The 17,953-nt window shown below is 40.1% G+C and overlaps 2 protein-coding genes across 2 annotated transcripts; both read left to right on the top strand.

Moving 5' to 3' along the window:
• The first annotated feature begins 12,998 nt into the window (after positions 1-12,998).
• LOC108668848 (fibrinogen C domain-containing protein 1-like) lies at positions 12,999-14,115 on the top strand. Its single transcript, XM_018156103.1, has 3 exons — positions 12,999-13,232; positions 13,710-13,938; positions 14,012-14,115. Exons 1-3 carry the CDS (start codon positions 12,999-13,001, stop codon positions 14,113-14,115), a joined length of 567 nt encoding a protein of 188 aa, XP_018011592.1.
• Positions 14,116-15,049: 934 nt separating this feature from the next.
• On the top strand, positions 15,050-17,501 carry LOC108668847 (microfibril-associated glycoprotein 4-like). The gene is made up of 4 exons (XM_018156102.1): positions 15,050-15,146; positions 15,347-15,443; positions 16,626-16,759; positions 17,377-17,501. Exons 1-4 carry the CDS (start codon positions 15,050-15,052, stop codon positions 17,499-17,501), a joined length of 453 nt encoding a protein of 150 aa, XP_018011591.1.
• Positions 17,502-17,953: the final 452 nt, after the last annotated feature.

The raw sequence follows: 17,953 nt of genomic DNA, 5'->3' as shown, positions 1-17,953 counted from the left end.
CTCATTGTGCACTTTGGCTCAACTGTCCCAAGGGCTTATCTTCGTCTAGGTCGTTCCTATGATTTCTAGCCTGAATTCCTAGACGTATTGCTTATTATACTATAAAGTTCATGCAGATTCAAATGAGCTGCATTACAAGCTCAATAATTATCATCCTGTTTAGTCACGAAATGATTGTTCATCTGTAATCGAGGCAGTTAAGGCTTATCTCAAAGCGCGCTGATAGCAAGAATATTTTAAAGGCTTAGAAGGACTCATTGAATTGCGTATGGATCGCTTTGCATGTGAATGCTTTCAGCCAGATTGTAATTTAGTTAATATTATTATTAGTTATTGTTAATGTTCTGCGAAATTTTCTACGCCTCGAAAAGGTTACCTTTAAAATATTATTAATGGAATTCTAATTGTGATTCAAACTCCTGTTCGCTGATAAAATTTCGTGTAGCTCAACATATATTTTTTAATATAATTTTGATTGAGTGGCTCTATCCTTCAAATTATGAATCCTAAATTAATTAACTGGAATTTGATCCAAAATTGTAGGCCGCTCAGTGGTCACTCCGCATGCCAGGTTCCGCAGGCCAATACAAAAAAATTTGCGTGATATAGTTTGAAGAACATTCAACTTGTTTCAAAAATAACTAATGCTAAAAAAGTTAGTACTGGTACTATTAGAAACTGGCCTGCCAAGTAGAAGGGACAGAAAGCGAATTCAAAGTCACACTCATTACTATGGATGGCGAGCGCGACAGCGATATTGATAACGCCGACTATGACAATAGGTAGCAAGGAATTTCTGTCAATCTACTAGAACCTGAGCATTTTTTGACAAGTGGAACTGGTGGAGCAGAGGAGGAAAAGCTGTCCGTTTCGTGCGAGCGCGACGACACGCAGGCCATCGGGGGACGCGTGGACGCGGCAGACGAACAGCTACGAAGCCAGCGCGCTTCTCCGCCCAGCGTCTTAGAGGTTGCCTGCTAGGGGACGAGTAAATGACTTATGATTTACGATGTTTCTAATGATTTGAAATGCAATACGATGTACATGGATAATTATTATACCTAATATTGTTTCAATATGATGCCATTTTATAAGAGTTAGGCATGAATAATAGTAATGAATCATGCCTGAACAATTGAACATGTTGATCCATTCTGAACATTTAAATTACTTTACGCGTGAGCAAAAGTTCTTTCGAGTTAATTATCACATGGCAACCGAAACCTGGGCTTAGAAGAAGCAATAATTTAGCTAACAAAAATTTATGCTGCAAGCGTTTAAGACTTATTAAAATTCATTGGAATGATAATTATAGACAAGTTTACGATATTGATCGTGGTTCCAATATATTCATTGAACTTGTTCTGTACGCTATTGTCTTCTAAATGAGAGACAAATTCAACGGTTTTTTAGAGCAGCTTTGTACATGCTCTAACGTATCAAGGTATACAATGGATAAAGCTTCAGCTGGCATGTCCTGTCTTCCATCGGTTTTAAGAACATCAGCATGGACTGCTGCAACGCTTGAATGTTGTTCGCGTGGAAAACAATATCGCGTCGCCCAGGTGTTCTGTTGCAAACTAAGGTAAACTTTAATAATGGCTACCGAAATATGCCAAGACTAGTTGTGCGGAAATGTTTAGAAATCTTTAATTCACAAATTAAATCGCCCAATTATATCCTAAAGATTACCTTCAGGAATGGGTCCACTAACATCCCAATAGCCAAGTGACGCTTGAAGAGTAAATCAGTAATGTGATTAGTAAAGTAAGATTAGCCTATAAGAAAAGTAAAGAATTAATATAAGCCTGCAATTATTAATATAATTAGGGAATGTAATTGACCAGGCTTATCTTGATTGAGTGAATACAGAATAAGCATGCAGATGAGAATTTGAAATTTAGTAGCGCAAATTATTTATTAGCAGAAAAAACGAGGTTGTCACATCAGCTATCTTCGAGTGTTCTTCCTTACACTTCAAGGTTGCGAATGAAGGCTATTTATTTCTTAAATTAATTGTTGATAACGGGGAAAATTCAATTTGTTAACTTCACATCGTTAGATTTTGCTACAAGGATGGCAACTTAATGTAAAATTTTTAATACAATTATATTATCTTTTTTGCACAAAATCCGGAGAATAAGTTTTCGATTTAGACTCGTAATTTAAATCTTTTTCTATTTCATTTATTTGGAATAGATTCACGAACCAAATAATCATTACAAATTTCTTAAGCTTTCTTAAACAATCATATTAACTGAAGATATACCCCTTTGTGCGCTCACACCATCTATCGCTCAGGATGTGCAGTCGTCGTCAACAGCGATTAGTTTTCTCGAAATTATTACTGAAAAATAGTTGCTTCGTGTCCTTATCTCGGTCTTCGACATCCTACCTAAGGATATATAGACTTAAAACTCCGGTGAAAAATAAAAAGAAACAATACGTCTATGCATTTATTCAATGATTTGAATACTACGCACTAATACACACTACATAATCACTAACCAGCTACCTTCTCGGAGAATTGCCTTGTAGTTGATGATTGAAAAATATCTAGAGTTCTTCGGAACCTATAAATTGATGAAAGAAGCCTTCCTCTTGAATTTACGAGCTAGTTTATTCGTTGGGAACTAAAAGTCTGAGGTTCATTTAACACAGAACTTAGCGAATCAGCATAATTTAAATAACAGATGTAACAGATTACTTGAAATGACTGTAAGCAATACATCGTTACTTCTTATCAACAATCATCAACATCATAACATTCAAATTGATCGCAATCCTGCAGCAAAGATGTCCTCAAGATGTCAGCGCTTCTCCTCAACACAGCGCAATCCCGGGGGCAGATCCTGCACCGTCCGGTAGACAACGGCAACGCTGGCTACTGTGAATTTCACGCAGGAAACATAACAATATTTTATAACAACACGTAACACAAAGGATAACAATACGTCATATAACAACACAAACACTAACGATAACAATACGACACAACCACACATAACACAAAGGATAACAATACTTCTTAACCACGCATAACACAAACGATAACAATACGTCATAACCACACAAACGATAACAGTACTTCATAACCATACAAAATACAATAGTATTTCGTATAAACACGGAACACAAACGATAACAATACGTCATAACCACACACAACACGAACGATAACAATACGACATAACCACACAAACGATAACAATACGACGTAACCACACATAGCACCAAAGATAACAAGACGTAATAACCGCACATAACACGAACGATAACAATACGTCATAACCACACAAAAGATAACAGTACTTCATAACCACACAAACAATAATATTATTTCGTATAAACACGGAACTCAAACGATAACAATACGTAATAACCACACATAACACAAAAGATAACAGTACGTCATAGCCACACAAACACAAACGATAACAATACGACGTAACCACACATAACACAAACGATAACAATACGTCATAACCACACAAACGATAACAATACTTCATAACTACACAAACAATAATAAAACTTCGTATAAACACGGAACACAAACGATAACAATACGTCTGTCCAGGGCGTTCACGTAAAAGGATACCGCCAAGGCAGTTAACAAACGAACTTGTGGTGCTATTTCCTTTACTGTTCTTGTAAGCTGAAAGTAACAAAACATAAAGACTTTACTTGAGGTGTGGTGACATTTCGTTAATAATAAAACAAAGATTGGCACAAGCTAAAAATAAATGCTTCAGAGGTCCCACTAACGCTCTTGGCTACGGTGAATTGTAGTAATGATAGACGACGTAAATAAAGAATATATGATACATAGTTTCGGCACATAAGATATAGTCGCAACTAATATAAGTGGACATGGGAGTTATACTGCGTCTAGCAATAATAAAATACTTACAGCAGTTATTAAAACGCAAAAAAAATGCGGCGAACAGACAAAGTTAAATTCGACGTTAATCGGTGACGTGCTGAGTTCTACTCCCGGGCTGCAGCTCATGGCCCGTAGCCTCCGTTCCGTAAAATGTTGCCACAATAATTTAAATAAATCTACCGACCGTGGGCGCTAAAATATTTTATTGTAGATAAATGACAACGTCACATAACCACACAAACAATAACAGTATTTCGTATAAACACGAAACAAATACGATAACAGTATGTTGCAACAACATGTGACACAAACAGGGTTTTTAGAAAACTCTGATATTACTTTTAATGAATTTCATGAAACTACTTAAAGCCATACTGTTAGAAGTGTTGTATGATAAACCTGTTCAATATCAGCAGCAAAGAAGGTCAAGGTGAACACGATTGCTTGATTTTGAAAACCATATTCATTCATCCAACTTAGAATTAGAATACAATGCTTATTATGTCTAAATTCAAATACTTTTCCAACGCTATGATCTCTCTTGAAGTGTTTAACTGCACTTACTAAATTTCCCCATATCGAGGTTACCCGCAGCCTCGACATTTTCAGCCCTAGCAGCCATCCAAACACCAGTTCAGCAATAGCCACCACCGGATCCGACCACCTCTCTCTGCCTTCTATCTCCCGTGTACGGATCTTCCGTATTGGCCAGAGATGAAGACCGAGAGCGGCTAGCTCCTCTTCGGTCGACCTTGTCAGCGAGATGGCACTCTATTGAGTCGTGGGCACCTGACAACGTACAGCAGGCCGAATACGTCCCCAGCTGACCTCTCTGCGTCGTCGGTAGAAGTTAATAGATGCCAACTGAAGTAGAGGTGAGTCTCAGAGCACTGAGATGGAATGTCATGCCGGTCGGCCCTTTACTTTCTGTTTAATAAGTTGACAACTAAACATTGTAAGACGGCGACTAGACTAGACATTGTCTGACGGCGTTACTAGAGTTAACAATTTCGCAAGTGACGGTATCACTTTCAAACTGCTGCCTTTCACCTTAATTTGTTTCAGGACAAAAATGCAGAAACACATTTATGAAATTTCATCTTGATATTTTGTTTTCATGACTGCTTGACGGAAAGTCTTAGAGATAAATGGTCGGAGAGACATAAGAGAGAGAAAAAGCTAGTAAAATTCGATTTTTAGCAAAGTTAAATCCGTATTCTTCGCAAGTAATACGTTTTGGATGCCATCGTCAAACAATTCAAGACTTCCAACGTTCTAGACTTCTTTCGGACGTCAGGTGTTAAGTTGGAAGTCGAAGACGTTGGACGTCTTCATGCAGTAACCTGTGAACGACAACGAAATCAAGATAGCCAATTTTGACAGTATTTAACGTGGAAATTATAACACAATCTTCTAGAACTTGAGGATTTCTGGATACATGAAACCAAAGGAGCGAAGGAGTTTAAAGCTGTCCGTCGTACGCACGCCACGCCACGCAAACCATCGGGGGGAAGCGTGAACGCGGCAGACGAACAGGAGCAACGAGCGCTTCTCCGCCAGCGTGTTAGTGGTTGCCTGCTCAGGGATGAGTAAATGAATAATGTTTCTAGTTATATTTATATTAATCTCTCGCTACAGTGCATTTACGTTGCAACAAGATGCCCAGGAATAATAACTTATGACATTTCAATAAAACGACGGATCATATGAGTCTGTTCAGCTAGGGCGCGTTCCAGGTCCAGTCTGAACATTTGGATTGGATTTGGATTTCGTCATCTCATGCCAATGAAACCCCAGATGTTAACTAATAACAAGTAATTTGTCTGCAAGCCTTCTGAAACCATACCCTCTTGTTCGCGCATCTTCTGTCGCGCCCGGATGCGCATTCGTCAACAGCGATTAGTTTTCTAAGAATTTCTTCGTGTACTTATCTCGCTCCCTGGCCTCAACCTAATGAAATATGAACTTGAAAATCCGTTACAAAATGAGGGAAAAGAAGTGTTTGCATTATTTCAATATTTTGAACGCCACACACTATTACAAAAATTTCCCTTTTAGAGGAGAATAAAAGGATATATCCTGGGAAATAGTTAGATTGAAGCTTATTGAGAGGTACTCAGAACCTTCAACATGAGCTAAGCCTATCTCCTGGCTTGAATTTACAATAGATAATTGTACAAAATAGCTTGAACGAACTGATGGAATCGTTAAACAATAGTCTGTACTCATTTATTACAGAAGTTGAATATTATATAAGCAGTCAGTTTATTTTATATAACAGACTTATATCAGCGGCATGCAATGAATTCAAGTTACGCATTTACACTTATTTTCAACAAACGTCAATATTAGAACATTCAAATTGATTGCAATGCTGCAGCAAAGATGTCCTCAAAGATGTCGCTTCTCCTTAGCATAGCGTTATCTCTTTGGCAGATCCTGTAACGTCTGAGCGCGGAGCGCAGGATATGCCATCCATTCAGTGCAAGGCTTGGTGTTCTCGTAGCCAGTTCATCGGCTGGTGGGTACAGTGACTCGAAGTGCGTACATCGGCTGGTACATCGGCTGGTGGGTACAGTGACTCGAAGTGCGTACATCGGCTGGTGGGTACAGTGACTCGAAGTGCGTCCATCAGCTGGTGGGTACAGTGACTCGAAGTGAGTGCTTCATATTACGATTAGGCTATAGAGACACAGAAGTAGTACATAGGAACGCGATATGTCCACGCCAAGGAGTCGCCTCGCCATTCTGCACATTCTGTGGTTGACTGTGCATTTGTTGACGGATGCCGATGGCCAAACTATCTCACAGCAACGCTCACCGTCCATTGGCGCCGTTAATCAATGTCTTGCCAGCGTCGTAACCGCGCTGGACGTCATCGGCAATCCTCGTAGCGAAGACGATATCAGCGTCGATAAGTTTACCCCACAGCAACAACGAACTTACGAGGAACTTCAGGAACTTGCGGATGTTTTGAGGACTGAAACAAGCGTCAACGAGAAGAAGTCGTCAGTTGTGAATGTGGTAGAGGACCTGATGGCTTATCGGCGGTGCATCGTAGAAGGTGGCGAGTCTACCCCGCCCGGCGTTGACACTACTCCAGCGATGGTAAAATATTCAACTATAGCGTAACATTATTTTCAGACGTTCATTTTCATATTACAGGCGTCCTACAGTTCTTCAATTGGTAATAATTTTTAAATGTGCTGGGTAGAATTTCAAGAGCCACTAGAAACTAACCAGGCAGGAACAATTCAATGGAGACGTCGTAAAACTTTGATTTCTCCCTTCACTTCTTTATTGTTAAAATGCCGCATCAGTTATACCACACATACATACAAATAAAGGTACGGAAAAGAATAATCAACAAAAATATTGGATTCTGAACAATATATAAATTCAGAATTCAACGAGTAATATCAAGATGCAAATTAATAATCACAGCGTGACACAAACTTTAAGTTACCGGAAGGTGGTAACTAGCTAGTCTTCCGGCACAAACTCTTCCTGTGATAATCTACAATCTACTTTACTCTGTCAAGAGAAAGAAGAATTTTACTAGAATTGTGAAACTATTCTAACTATGACATGGATGATGAATGTAAACAGATATGAAACACTCCTTCTCAAGAATTAAGTTTAAGAGGAAGGATCTCCCCTCAAAATTAACAAACTCCCTTTCTGAAACTTAGATTGCTTGTGTAAATCATTAAAAGAAAAACATTTTGCTCCTCTGCATTTTTTTCAAAGATTGAAAGAAAACATGAAATGCCTAAAAAACGGCAAATCTTCTTCAATGTGCGAGCCACAACATCGAGAGACATTCGATTTGTAAAGACAATATTTAGCGACTCTTAGAGCCCATTTTCAGATATTGTACATGGTTTAGATTATATATTGAAAAAACTATGAAGATGGGGGAGGGGAGGAAATGGAACAAATTTGAAATAAATAAATAAATTAGAATCGCACAAAAAACTTAAATTAAAAATGAAGAAAGGGCTTCAATAGTCGCTAGCTATGATCTCTACGAATCGAATGATATGTCTCAAGATGTTGTAGCTTGAAAATCATAGCAGGAGATTTTTAAAATGTTTTTCTTAATTTTAACAGTTCAGAAACTCTAAATGAGTAAAATTGATTGAAAAAAATAAAATATTCTTATAAAATGCTTGATATTGTAGCCCAAGCTTTCCCATTGCCAATTGATCTTTTTGAGGATACCATCGTGCGTCATCAGACCTATTTTTGTCCAGTTTAACGCTATAAAGCTATAAATGTGTTTTTATGACCTGTTTATTTACATAAAATGGTCATTTTATATAAATCCAAAACGTCATTACGCATGTATTGCCGTTACGTATTAAGTATTGCATGTACGTATTGCATGCGTATACGTAAGTATTGCATTTATGAGTACATCCATGGCATTTGCATTGTTAAACGCGTCTTGTTTACTGCTTCAAAACGAGTGCAAACAAACAAACTGAAACTAACGCAAATAATGATCTATAAAGGCCTTTTTCATCTAAAATTCTTAAATATTGTTATAAAATGGTCATCGTATAAAAGTTTATAACGGTCTAGTGTAAAAATTAAAGCCCTCAAACGTACAAAGTTGGTTTCGTTCGACACGTCTTCATCATAGCTACATAGTAAGCCTAAAAAGATTCAATTAACGGGGATAAATATATATGAATACATATTTAACTACAGAATCCTTCATAAACAATGGTTAAGAAATGTTTTTAAAAACGGCCCCATGAATAGACTACTTCAAATACTTTATAACCGTTTCCTGTCGCCGCTTTGTAACCGTTCCCCTACAAAATGAAATGAAAAACGCAGAATGCGTAATTTCTTCGATTTTCAGGGAGAACACCCACTTAAGCGCAGCTATTGCTTCACTTGCAGCAACAGCAGCTGAAATAGGCAAAGATCGGGCAGGTCTCGCTGCTTGTTTACTGCGACCAGACGACGGACGGCGGCGGCTGGACGGTCTTCCTGCGGCGCCAGAAGCAGGAGCCTCAACTCAACTTCAGTCGAACCTTCAAGGAATACGAAGAAGGATTCGGCAGTCCCACTGGCGAATACTGGCTGGGTAACGCTGGGCTCACGTTTAATAATATCTTTATCGTGCTATATTAATTTAAAGCCCATTTTCAAGGGCAGAGGAGTAGTGTGTAAATTTTCACAATTTTCAATCAAAACCTAGAAGTTTTCGATAGTTGAGAGAAACTACTGCTATGCGCTGTGAGCTCTAACAATAGTAAACAAATAAAAATAAACATGGAAGATAATTTTTTCATGACAGGCCTGAAGAACCTGCATGCATTGACGTCTAGAAAAGAGAACGAACTTATGGTAGTGATCGTCCGAGGAGCAGAGAACACCAGCAGTCACTACCGGTACTTCAAGTGAGTCATGCATCGTTGTTGTGGTACAGAGGGAGTTTTGTGATACAGAGGAAGTGTTGTGGTACAGAGGGAGTGTTGTGGCACAGAGGGAGTGTTGGGGTACAGAGGGAGTGTTGGGGTACAGATTGAGTGTTGTGGTACAGAGGGAGTGTTGGGGTACAAAGGGAGTGTTGTGATACAGAGTGAGTGTCGTGGTAAGGAGGGAATGTCGAGGTACAGAGGGAATTTTGAAGTACAGAGGGCTTGTTGGGCTAAAGAGGGAATGTAATGGTTCACAGTTAAAATTTTGACTATTTTTGAACACATATTGATAAATTTTCACATTCAAAACGCTTTTGTTCTTATGTATGGTACCATCATCCACATGTGGGCAGGCTCCTATGTATAGTACCATCACACACACATGGGCATGTTCCTATGTATTGTGCCAACACACACACATGTGGGCATGTTCCTATGTATTGTGCCATCACACACACATGGGCATGTTCCTATGCATGGTACCATCACACACATGTGGACATGTTCCCACGTTTGGTCTCCCCAAACATTGCCCCAACATGGTCTCCCCACATTCTCTATTGTGCTATTGGCTCCGTTGTCATACCTCAAGCACATTCGCTCAACCCTTCGTGTACTGGCAATCTGGCAACAATACGCATATTACTCAACTTTCTCTCATGATCAGAACCAAGGATAACTAGCTGAAAATGCGAGACAATTTAGAACATTGCATACAGAACCTTTTGCGTAAAGTGAGCATCTCGTACTGGCGAATAATTTCTACAACGGCAAAACTATGATTTTCTAGGTAAAATATCAAGGTTCTTATCATACTCTTGATATGTCATATAAAGAATATTATGGAACTACCTGAAGCGAAGCGGAAGCGTTATATATGCGAGAAGGGCTGTATATGATACACATGTCCTTTATCTACAACCCTTAGGAAAAAAGTGCGGGTCAGCACGATCGCTTGACGATATTTTGGATTCACCGAAGCAGCGTAGAACTGGCCTAATGACAAGAAATAATATTAGAATCTCCTGCTGCTGTTTGATGGTTTCCAGCCATTGGCAAACACAGCTACCTGCTTTGTATCGTAAAGAGTATGTTAATGCAGATTAAAGAAGATTTGTATATTATTCATAAACTTGATGAGCCATAGGCTTGTTTCCCTTTCATTTGAATGAAGGCATGAAGCATATCGACAGTTTGCTGGAATATCGCTGTGGTTCTTTGGTATGAGATGTATGTCTGCCCAAATGTACAACAACCGAACGCTTGACATGTTGTCAACAGCCGAACGCTTGACATGTTGTCAACAGCCGAACGCTTGACAGCCAAATCCTGCGAGCAGCCGAGTACATCCGGACACTGCAAATCAACTGACGAGCATCCGAATGAAGAACAAAGGCTAAAAACAACTAGAGTGCAGACGTTGTATTTAGAGTTCAGTTTCACCACTTTTCAGACTATTCGTTGGACGTCAAGAGTAGGATGATATCGAAGATGTAAGATGTCTTCGGTAACCCCGAGGAGGCAGCGATATCAAGAACGCCAATTTTAACAGTATTTTACAAAGAAATTCAACAAATTTTCTAGAACTTGTGGAATTTTGGATAAATGAAACCAATGGAACGAAGTTGGAAATGTTATTCATACCGTACGAACAACACGGCACGCATGCCCATCGAGGGACGCGTGGACGCGGCAGACGAACAGGAATAATGTGTGCTTCTCCGCCCAGCGTGTTAGGCGGTTGCCTTCTCAGTGGCGACTAAATGATATATGTTATTATGATGTATGATGTTAATATTTCAGTACAGTGTATCTGCGATGCAATACGATGAACTGCATGCGTTATTCTTAATATGGCTCCAAAATTCCATGGTTTATCAGTCAGCTCACGGCCGCCGGCGTTCCAGGAGCATGTCTGAACATTGAATCAAACGAAATCTTTCAACAAAATGTGCCCGACGCACGCACAGATTTACTTTGGATTATATAATTTCATGGTGACCATAAAGTGGATTAAAATTGGACTATAATTCTTGTAACTTGCCAAAACCTACGCTATTACCAATCATAAAATCCAGGGAATAATGTCTTAGGTTTTAACCCATGCACGTTCATAATTTTATTCAAATTTTCAAAAAAACGAGTGAAAATAAAATTTAGCAACAATATCATTCACGAATCGAAATATCACCATTCAATTCTGTAATTTTACATATTAATTATAATAAAAGAAGACTGAACCCTCCCGCTTGCACACACATTCTATCGCTAACGGATGTGCACTCGTCGTCAACAGCGATTAGTTTTCTCGAAATTACCGCTGAAAAATAGTTGCTTCGTTTCCTATCTCGGTCTCCGACTTCTATACTTAAGAAATATAATCTTGAAACTCTGGCACAGGAGAAGAGAAAAGATGGCTCTACGCAATTGGTCACCGATATGAACACTACTTTGTTGGGAACTTGCAATCTACTTTATTAACGGACATGCAAGCGTTAATCGACACACAGCACGCTTTATTCACATAACACTTCTGTAAAAAAAGAATCATTCAAAGAATAAATAGTTCGAAAAATATAATTAACGAAAAAATAAAAGAAACACAAATGACAAACCTAACACTCTTGCAACCTAAAACCCTAACACTCGAACAAGTCCAACCATTACAACCTAACACTAAACGTGCGTTTTAATCAACTTCCATTTTAATCCACAAGATTCAAGTCCAAAAAACCGATGCCTTCCTGAAATAAAACAAAAATAACACTTGAAATACCTAACTAGAGTATAATAATATATAATAAATGAATTAAAACACACAAATAATCAATATACCGCGAAACGATTCACTCTAAAATAGAACACTCACAAATATAATCACAGGGCTTTCGATTAACGTACCTCCACGTCAAGATCACGAGATACAATGATAAATACAACACCCTGCTGCTGGAGGTCACGGCTAAGGTGATTGAAAACATGAATGACAAACCTCGTAAAACCTAATACATTGCAAATCGGAAATTAAATAATATATATATAGCAATAAATTAAAGCTATTTCCTTTACAACTTACCACCCACGGCCACACCACTTTCACCAACATTCATCTGACCAACACCCTTCTCACCATCACCCCTCTCACCAACACCCACACCAACATCCCTCTCACTCACACCTCTGAACAAGTGAGTTTACATACTCACTATTTTATATAAAAATAAGTTACAATTCTTAATGCTTACAGTAAGATTGTGATAGAATTCTTTGAAAGTTGAGTTCGCTTTTGAACATTATTCAAGTAGGTTTAAGCTTCTAGCAACTAGTTATCGCTAGCATATCCGGCGAATGTCTAAGCACGGGTGCACGTCGAAAGTTGGCATCCTTCCGTGTGCACTTGGAATCTTTTGACGTGAGAGGTAGCGTCCTTCAGTGTGCATGCAGTTGGAATCCTTTGACGTGAAAGGTAGTATCCATCAGTGTGCAGTTAAAATCCTTCGACGTGAGAGGTGGCATCCTTCAGTGTGCAGTTGTAATCCTTAGACTTGAGAGGTATAATCCTTCAGTGTGCAGTTGGAATCCTTCGACGTGAGAAGTAGACGAGTGCAATGTGTCTACCGAGAGATACTCTCGCCAGGCTGCAAATTCTGTTGTCAACTGTTCTTCTCTTGGCGATGGGAGATGCCCAGATTTCAGCCTCGTCCTCTCGGTCCCTGCCACACCAACGTTACCCACCCATTGGCGATGTCGACGAATGTCTCGGCCTAGTCAAAACTGCGTTGGACATCCTCGATAACCCTGAGAGCGTCGACGATATTAAGTACGGCAATTTTGACAGGCAACAACAAGAAATTTATGACAGTCTCAAAGAACTTTCAGAGTATTTGGCAAATGAAGCCAATGGAATGGTGGGGGAAAAGTCATCAGTGTCAGGAGTGCTCAAAGACCTCAAGTCTTATCGTAGCGCATCGCGAAGCAGTTAGTTCCTCCTGAGTCACCGCGATCTTCAGAGCCTCCACTTCCTTCTGAGTTACCACTTGCTACTGAGTTGCCACTCTCTTCTCAGTCCAGCACCATCACACCTCTTCAGACAACGGTAGATACGTATAAATAAAAAGTGAAATATGTAAATGTTATTTGGATGCTCTTGTTGTAAATATTGAAATAAAGAAATTCGATTGCATCTATAAATTTAGAGGTCGTAAAAACCTCTCCCAACATCATTGTACTAAGCGGCCAAATATTTCCGATTTCACTCGGATTTCGAATTAACTCCATACTCAATTACTTTTTCATGTCCGGACGATCGAAAAGAGTTTATCAGAAGATTGAATTCCAATTTTTGAAATTCAACTAAAAGATTGTCCCAATTATTCACTTTTCAGGTACCGCTCATTCCCGCGGATTGCTCGGAGCGGCCGGAGAAGACATCGGGCGTGTACACCATCTACCCCAGCGGCGCTGCCGTCCAAGTTTACTGCGACCAGACGACGGACGGCGGCGGCTGGACGGTCTTCCTGCGGCGCCAGAAGCAGGAGCCTCAACTCAACTTCAGTCGAACCTTCAAGGAATACGAAGAAGGATTCGGCAGTCCCACTGGCGAATACTGGCTGGGTAACTATGTTGCGAGCAAAAATAAATTATAAATGTCATAAGTCTACATTCATGTTGCATTTTGACTCGACAGGTTTGAGAAACCTGCATCTCCTGACGTCTAGAAAGCTGGAGTTAAAGGCGGTGATCGTCCGAGGAGCAGAGAGCACCAGCAGCCACTACCTCTATTTTGAGTGAGTCATCACCCTGTGGTTGTGGTACAGAGGGAGTGCTTGGGTACAGAGGGTGTTGTGGTACAGAGGAAGTGCCTTGGTTCAGAGGGTGTTGGGGTACAGAGGAAGTGCTTTGGTTCAGAGGGTGTTGTGGTACAGATCGAGGAAGTGCCTTGGTTCAGAGGGTGTTGGGGTACAGAGGAAGTGCTTTGGTTCAGAGGGTGTTGTGGTACAGAGGAAGTGCTTTGGTTCAGAGGGTGTTGTGGTACAGAGGAAGTGCTTTGGTTCAGAGGGTGTTGTGGTACAGAGGAAGTGCTTGAGTATCCAGAGGGAGTGCTTGGGTACAGAGGGGGTGCTTAGGTTCAGAGGGTGTTGTGGTACAGAGGGAGTGCTTGGGTACAGAGGGAACGCAATACATTCCCTATTACCAGTGGTGGGCGCAGCTAACCAAAAAGTATGCTTCGATAACCGTTAATCCGCTAACTGAAAAGTTAGCTTTTATAACGCCAAACCGATAAATCGCCGAAAATTTAGCTGAATTTACCGTTAACCGCTAAATTTTACTATATCAATTTAACTTTGTCTTAATTTTTTGGGGGGCTCTGAAACTCTGAAAAACATAAAATGAAGAGCTGAACTTTCAATATGTTCGGAGTATTGACAAGGAGCTTTCCAAAAAGGTGTAGCATGCCAAGATCAAATGATGATAATGATGTACATAAATAATTAAATGAACAAATGAAATTGAGCAGTAGTTAACATTCAACATACAGTTCATTAAGCGAATAAGAAAGTATTAAACGAATAAGAAATGTAAAGAAATAAAAACACGCAAGTAAAAGCAGGGTTACACACTGCTCTTACTCTGGCTTGCCCTTCATCTCCTCTAGGTGATTATTTTTGCCCTTGATGAACATCAGCCTCTTTGCCCTTGATAAACATCAGCCTCTTTGCCCTTGATGAACATCAGCCTCTTGCGGCGCCAGAAGCAGGAGCCTCAACTCAACTTCAGTCGAACCTTCAAGGAATACGAAGAAGGATTCGGCAGTCCCACTGGCGAATACTGGCTGGTTAACACTGGGTTCATGTTGACTTAACCTCTAACACCATGGAGCTAATATTAAAATCTTTTATTTTCAGAATTTTCTAACTAATTTGGACGTTTTTGATACAAAAAGGGGAACACTGATGTTGCGAACAAAAATAAATTATAAAATGGCATAAATCTACGTTCATGTTGCATTTCGACTCGACAGGTTTGAGAAACCTGCATCTCCTGACGTCCAGGATGCTGCAGGAGGCAGTGATCGTCCGAGGAGCAGAGAGCACCAGCAGCTACTACCTCTATTTTGAGTGAGTCGTCACCCTGTGGTTGTGGTGCAGAGGGAGTGTTGTGGTACAGAGGGAACGCATTACATTCCCTATTACTAATTTTCGGTCTATCGGCTGCTGGCGCAGGGACGCCGGACGGTCACCCAACAATGGCCAGCATGTGCATTAGCAGCTTCTTGTCCGATTTTCACTTTTTTTTCGAGCGAAATAAGCGCCGGACTAGAATCCGGTAAATTTTCTGGCAGTAGTAGGGCGAATGCGGGCTAAAAAACACCTTCTCTTCCTCCTTTTTTGAGCGAAGGTAGAATGGGGGTGTTTCATACCCTACTTTGATATTTGCACGTTTCTGTTGAATATTTCTGTTCCAACGCGTGTATTAAAAGAAAACACTAAAGTTAATGCATTGACGAGGTATAGTAATGTAATGATAAAGAAATGTATTTACTTTCTCAACAAGAACATTAACCAATTAACTGGCAAGTGAATCCCGAAAACTGCTCCTGATTAGTAGCCGAATACTGCAGCCGATTACACACCGTTTCGCGTCTGATTTGCCTCTTGGGCGACTATGGCGAGCCTCCGGCGCCCCGAGACAGAATCTGGATTTTGACTGGGAAAGTTGGGACAGAAGGAGTGTTATGGTACAGAGGGAATGTTGGGGTACAGAAGGAGTGTTGGGGTACAGAGGGAGTGTTGGGGTACAGAGGGAGTGTTGGGGTAAAGAGCTAGGGAATGTTGGGGACATACGGAATGTTGAGGTATAGTGGGAATGTTGTGGTACAGAGGGAGTGTTGGGGTACAAGGGGAATTTTAGGGTACAGGGGGAATGTTGGGGTACAAGGGGAATTTTAGGGTTAGGGTGGAATGTTGGTGTACAAAGGAAATGTTGTGTTACAGAGAGAACGTTGGGGTACAATGGAATTATTGGAATATATTGTAGTGTTGTATTACAGAACGAATGTTTGTATCAACTCAAATAAAAAAATCCAGCCCGAGGTTGTGGTTCATAAAATATTTTCCTTCACAATTTGTCCTCGAATTCAGAAAAAATAAATAACACATATATAGTATATCCGTTTCAATCTGAGGCCACTGATACTGATAATATTCACCTCATCATAAGATAGCATTGCAAGAAAAATTCGTTATATCATTCAGATCAATATTCTTCACCAGGAATTAGCGTGTAATTTTATCAATCAGAGTGGCAAGCGGCGATGAGTACAGACTGAGGGTCGGTGGCTACGACGCTAAGGGCAGCTCTGCCGGCGACCCTCTCGTCTACCACAACGGCATGAAGTTCTCGACCATCGATCGTGATCGTGATTTGAAACATGGTGAGATCGAGTGAAATTAGGACAGTTTAACTACGCATATAGTGAACATTCAATAAATCGTGAACATTCGAATTATGCCCCGTACTCTCGCACACGACGTCACACTATATAGCTCTACCGAGGCAATGCAGGTTTGAAATACTGGATATTTGTCTCAGCATCAAAGTCTGAGTTCTGCTCATGCACAGGGACCAATATAGTAGAATCTTTTGTACTATCACTCTTTATTGTAAAACAAATATGTTCCTAAACAAAACAAGCAAACCTTCCATTAAAGAATAAAGGGACCAAACGTACACAATGCCAAGACATGTTAATCTTTCGACCGTCAGCAACTTAATTATTACGTTCAAGTTGGATAAACCGAATATAAACCGAATATTTTCTAAATTTTTGGCGCATTTTCTCATTTATGGAATAAATGCACTATTGTGCTCACCATGTCCGTCCGTCCGTCCGTCCGTGACTTCACGTTTTCGTCGACGAGAAAATGCGCTCTCTGTCACTCACTGCAGTGAGTACTGCGTTATATTTTTTAGGAGAAAGCTGTTCGGAGAGGTACTGTGGCGGTGGCTGGCGGTACATTAATTAACTGCCTATAGCTGCGAACCCTACAGGCGTGTACGCCCGCGACAGACCTGCCGGCGAGTCCAATTTTTACAATCAACCCTTCGCGTACTGGCAATCTGACAACACGAGGCACATCACTCAACTCATCGACATGATCAGACCAAATGATTAAGATTAACATGTCTCAGATCATGTAACATGTCTCTGATCATGTAACATGTCTCAGATCATGTAACATGTACGTCTCTGATCATGTAACGTGTCTCAGATCATGTAACATGTCTCAGATCATGTAACATGTCTCAGATCATGTAACATGTCTCAGATCATGTAACATGTCTCTGATCATGTAACATGTCTCTGATCATGTAACATGTCTCTGATCATGTAACATGTCTCAGATCATGTAACATGTCTCAGATCATGTAACATGTCTCAGATCATGTAACATGTCTCTGATCATGTAACATGTCTCAGATCATGTAACATGTCTCAGATCATGTAACATGTCTCTGATCATGTAACATGTCTCAGATCATGTAACATGTTTCTGATCATGTAACATGTCTCACATCATGTAACATGTCTCAGATCATGTGATCATGTAACATGTTTCTGATCATG

Source organism: Hyalella azteca, unplaced genomic scaffold (genome assembly GCF_000764305.2).
Source record: "Hyalella azteca isolate HAZT.00-mixed unplaced genomic scaffold, Hazt_2.0.2 contig15022, whole genome shotgun sequence".
NCBI classification, from domain to species: Eukaryota; Metazoa; Arthropoda; class Malacostraca; order Amphipoda; family Hyalellidae; genus Hyalella; species Hyalella azteca.
The sequence above is the reverse complement of the archived record's forward strand: the minus strand, read 5'-3'. Positions and strand labels throughout refer to the sequence as shown.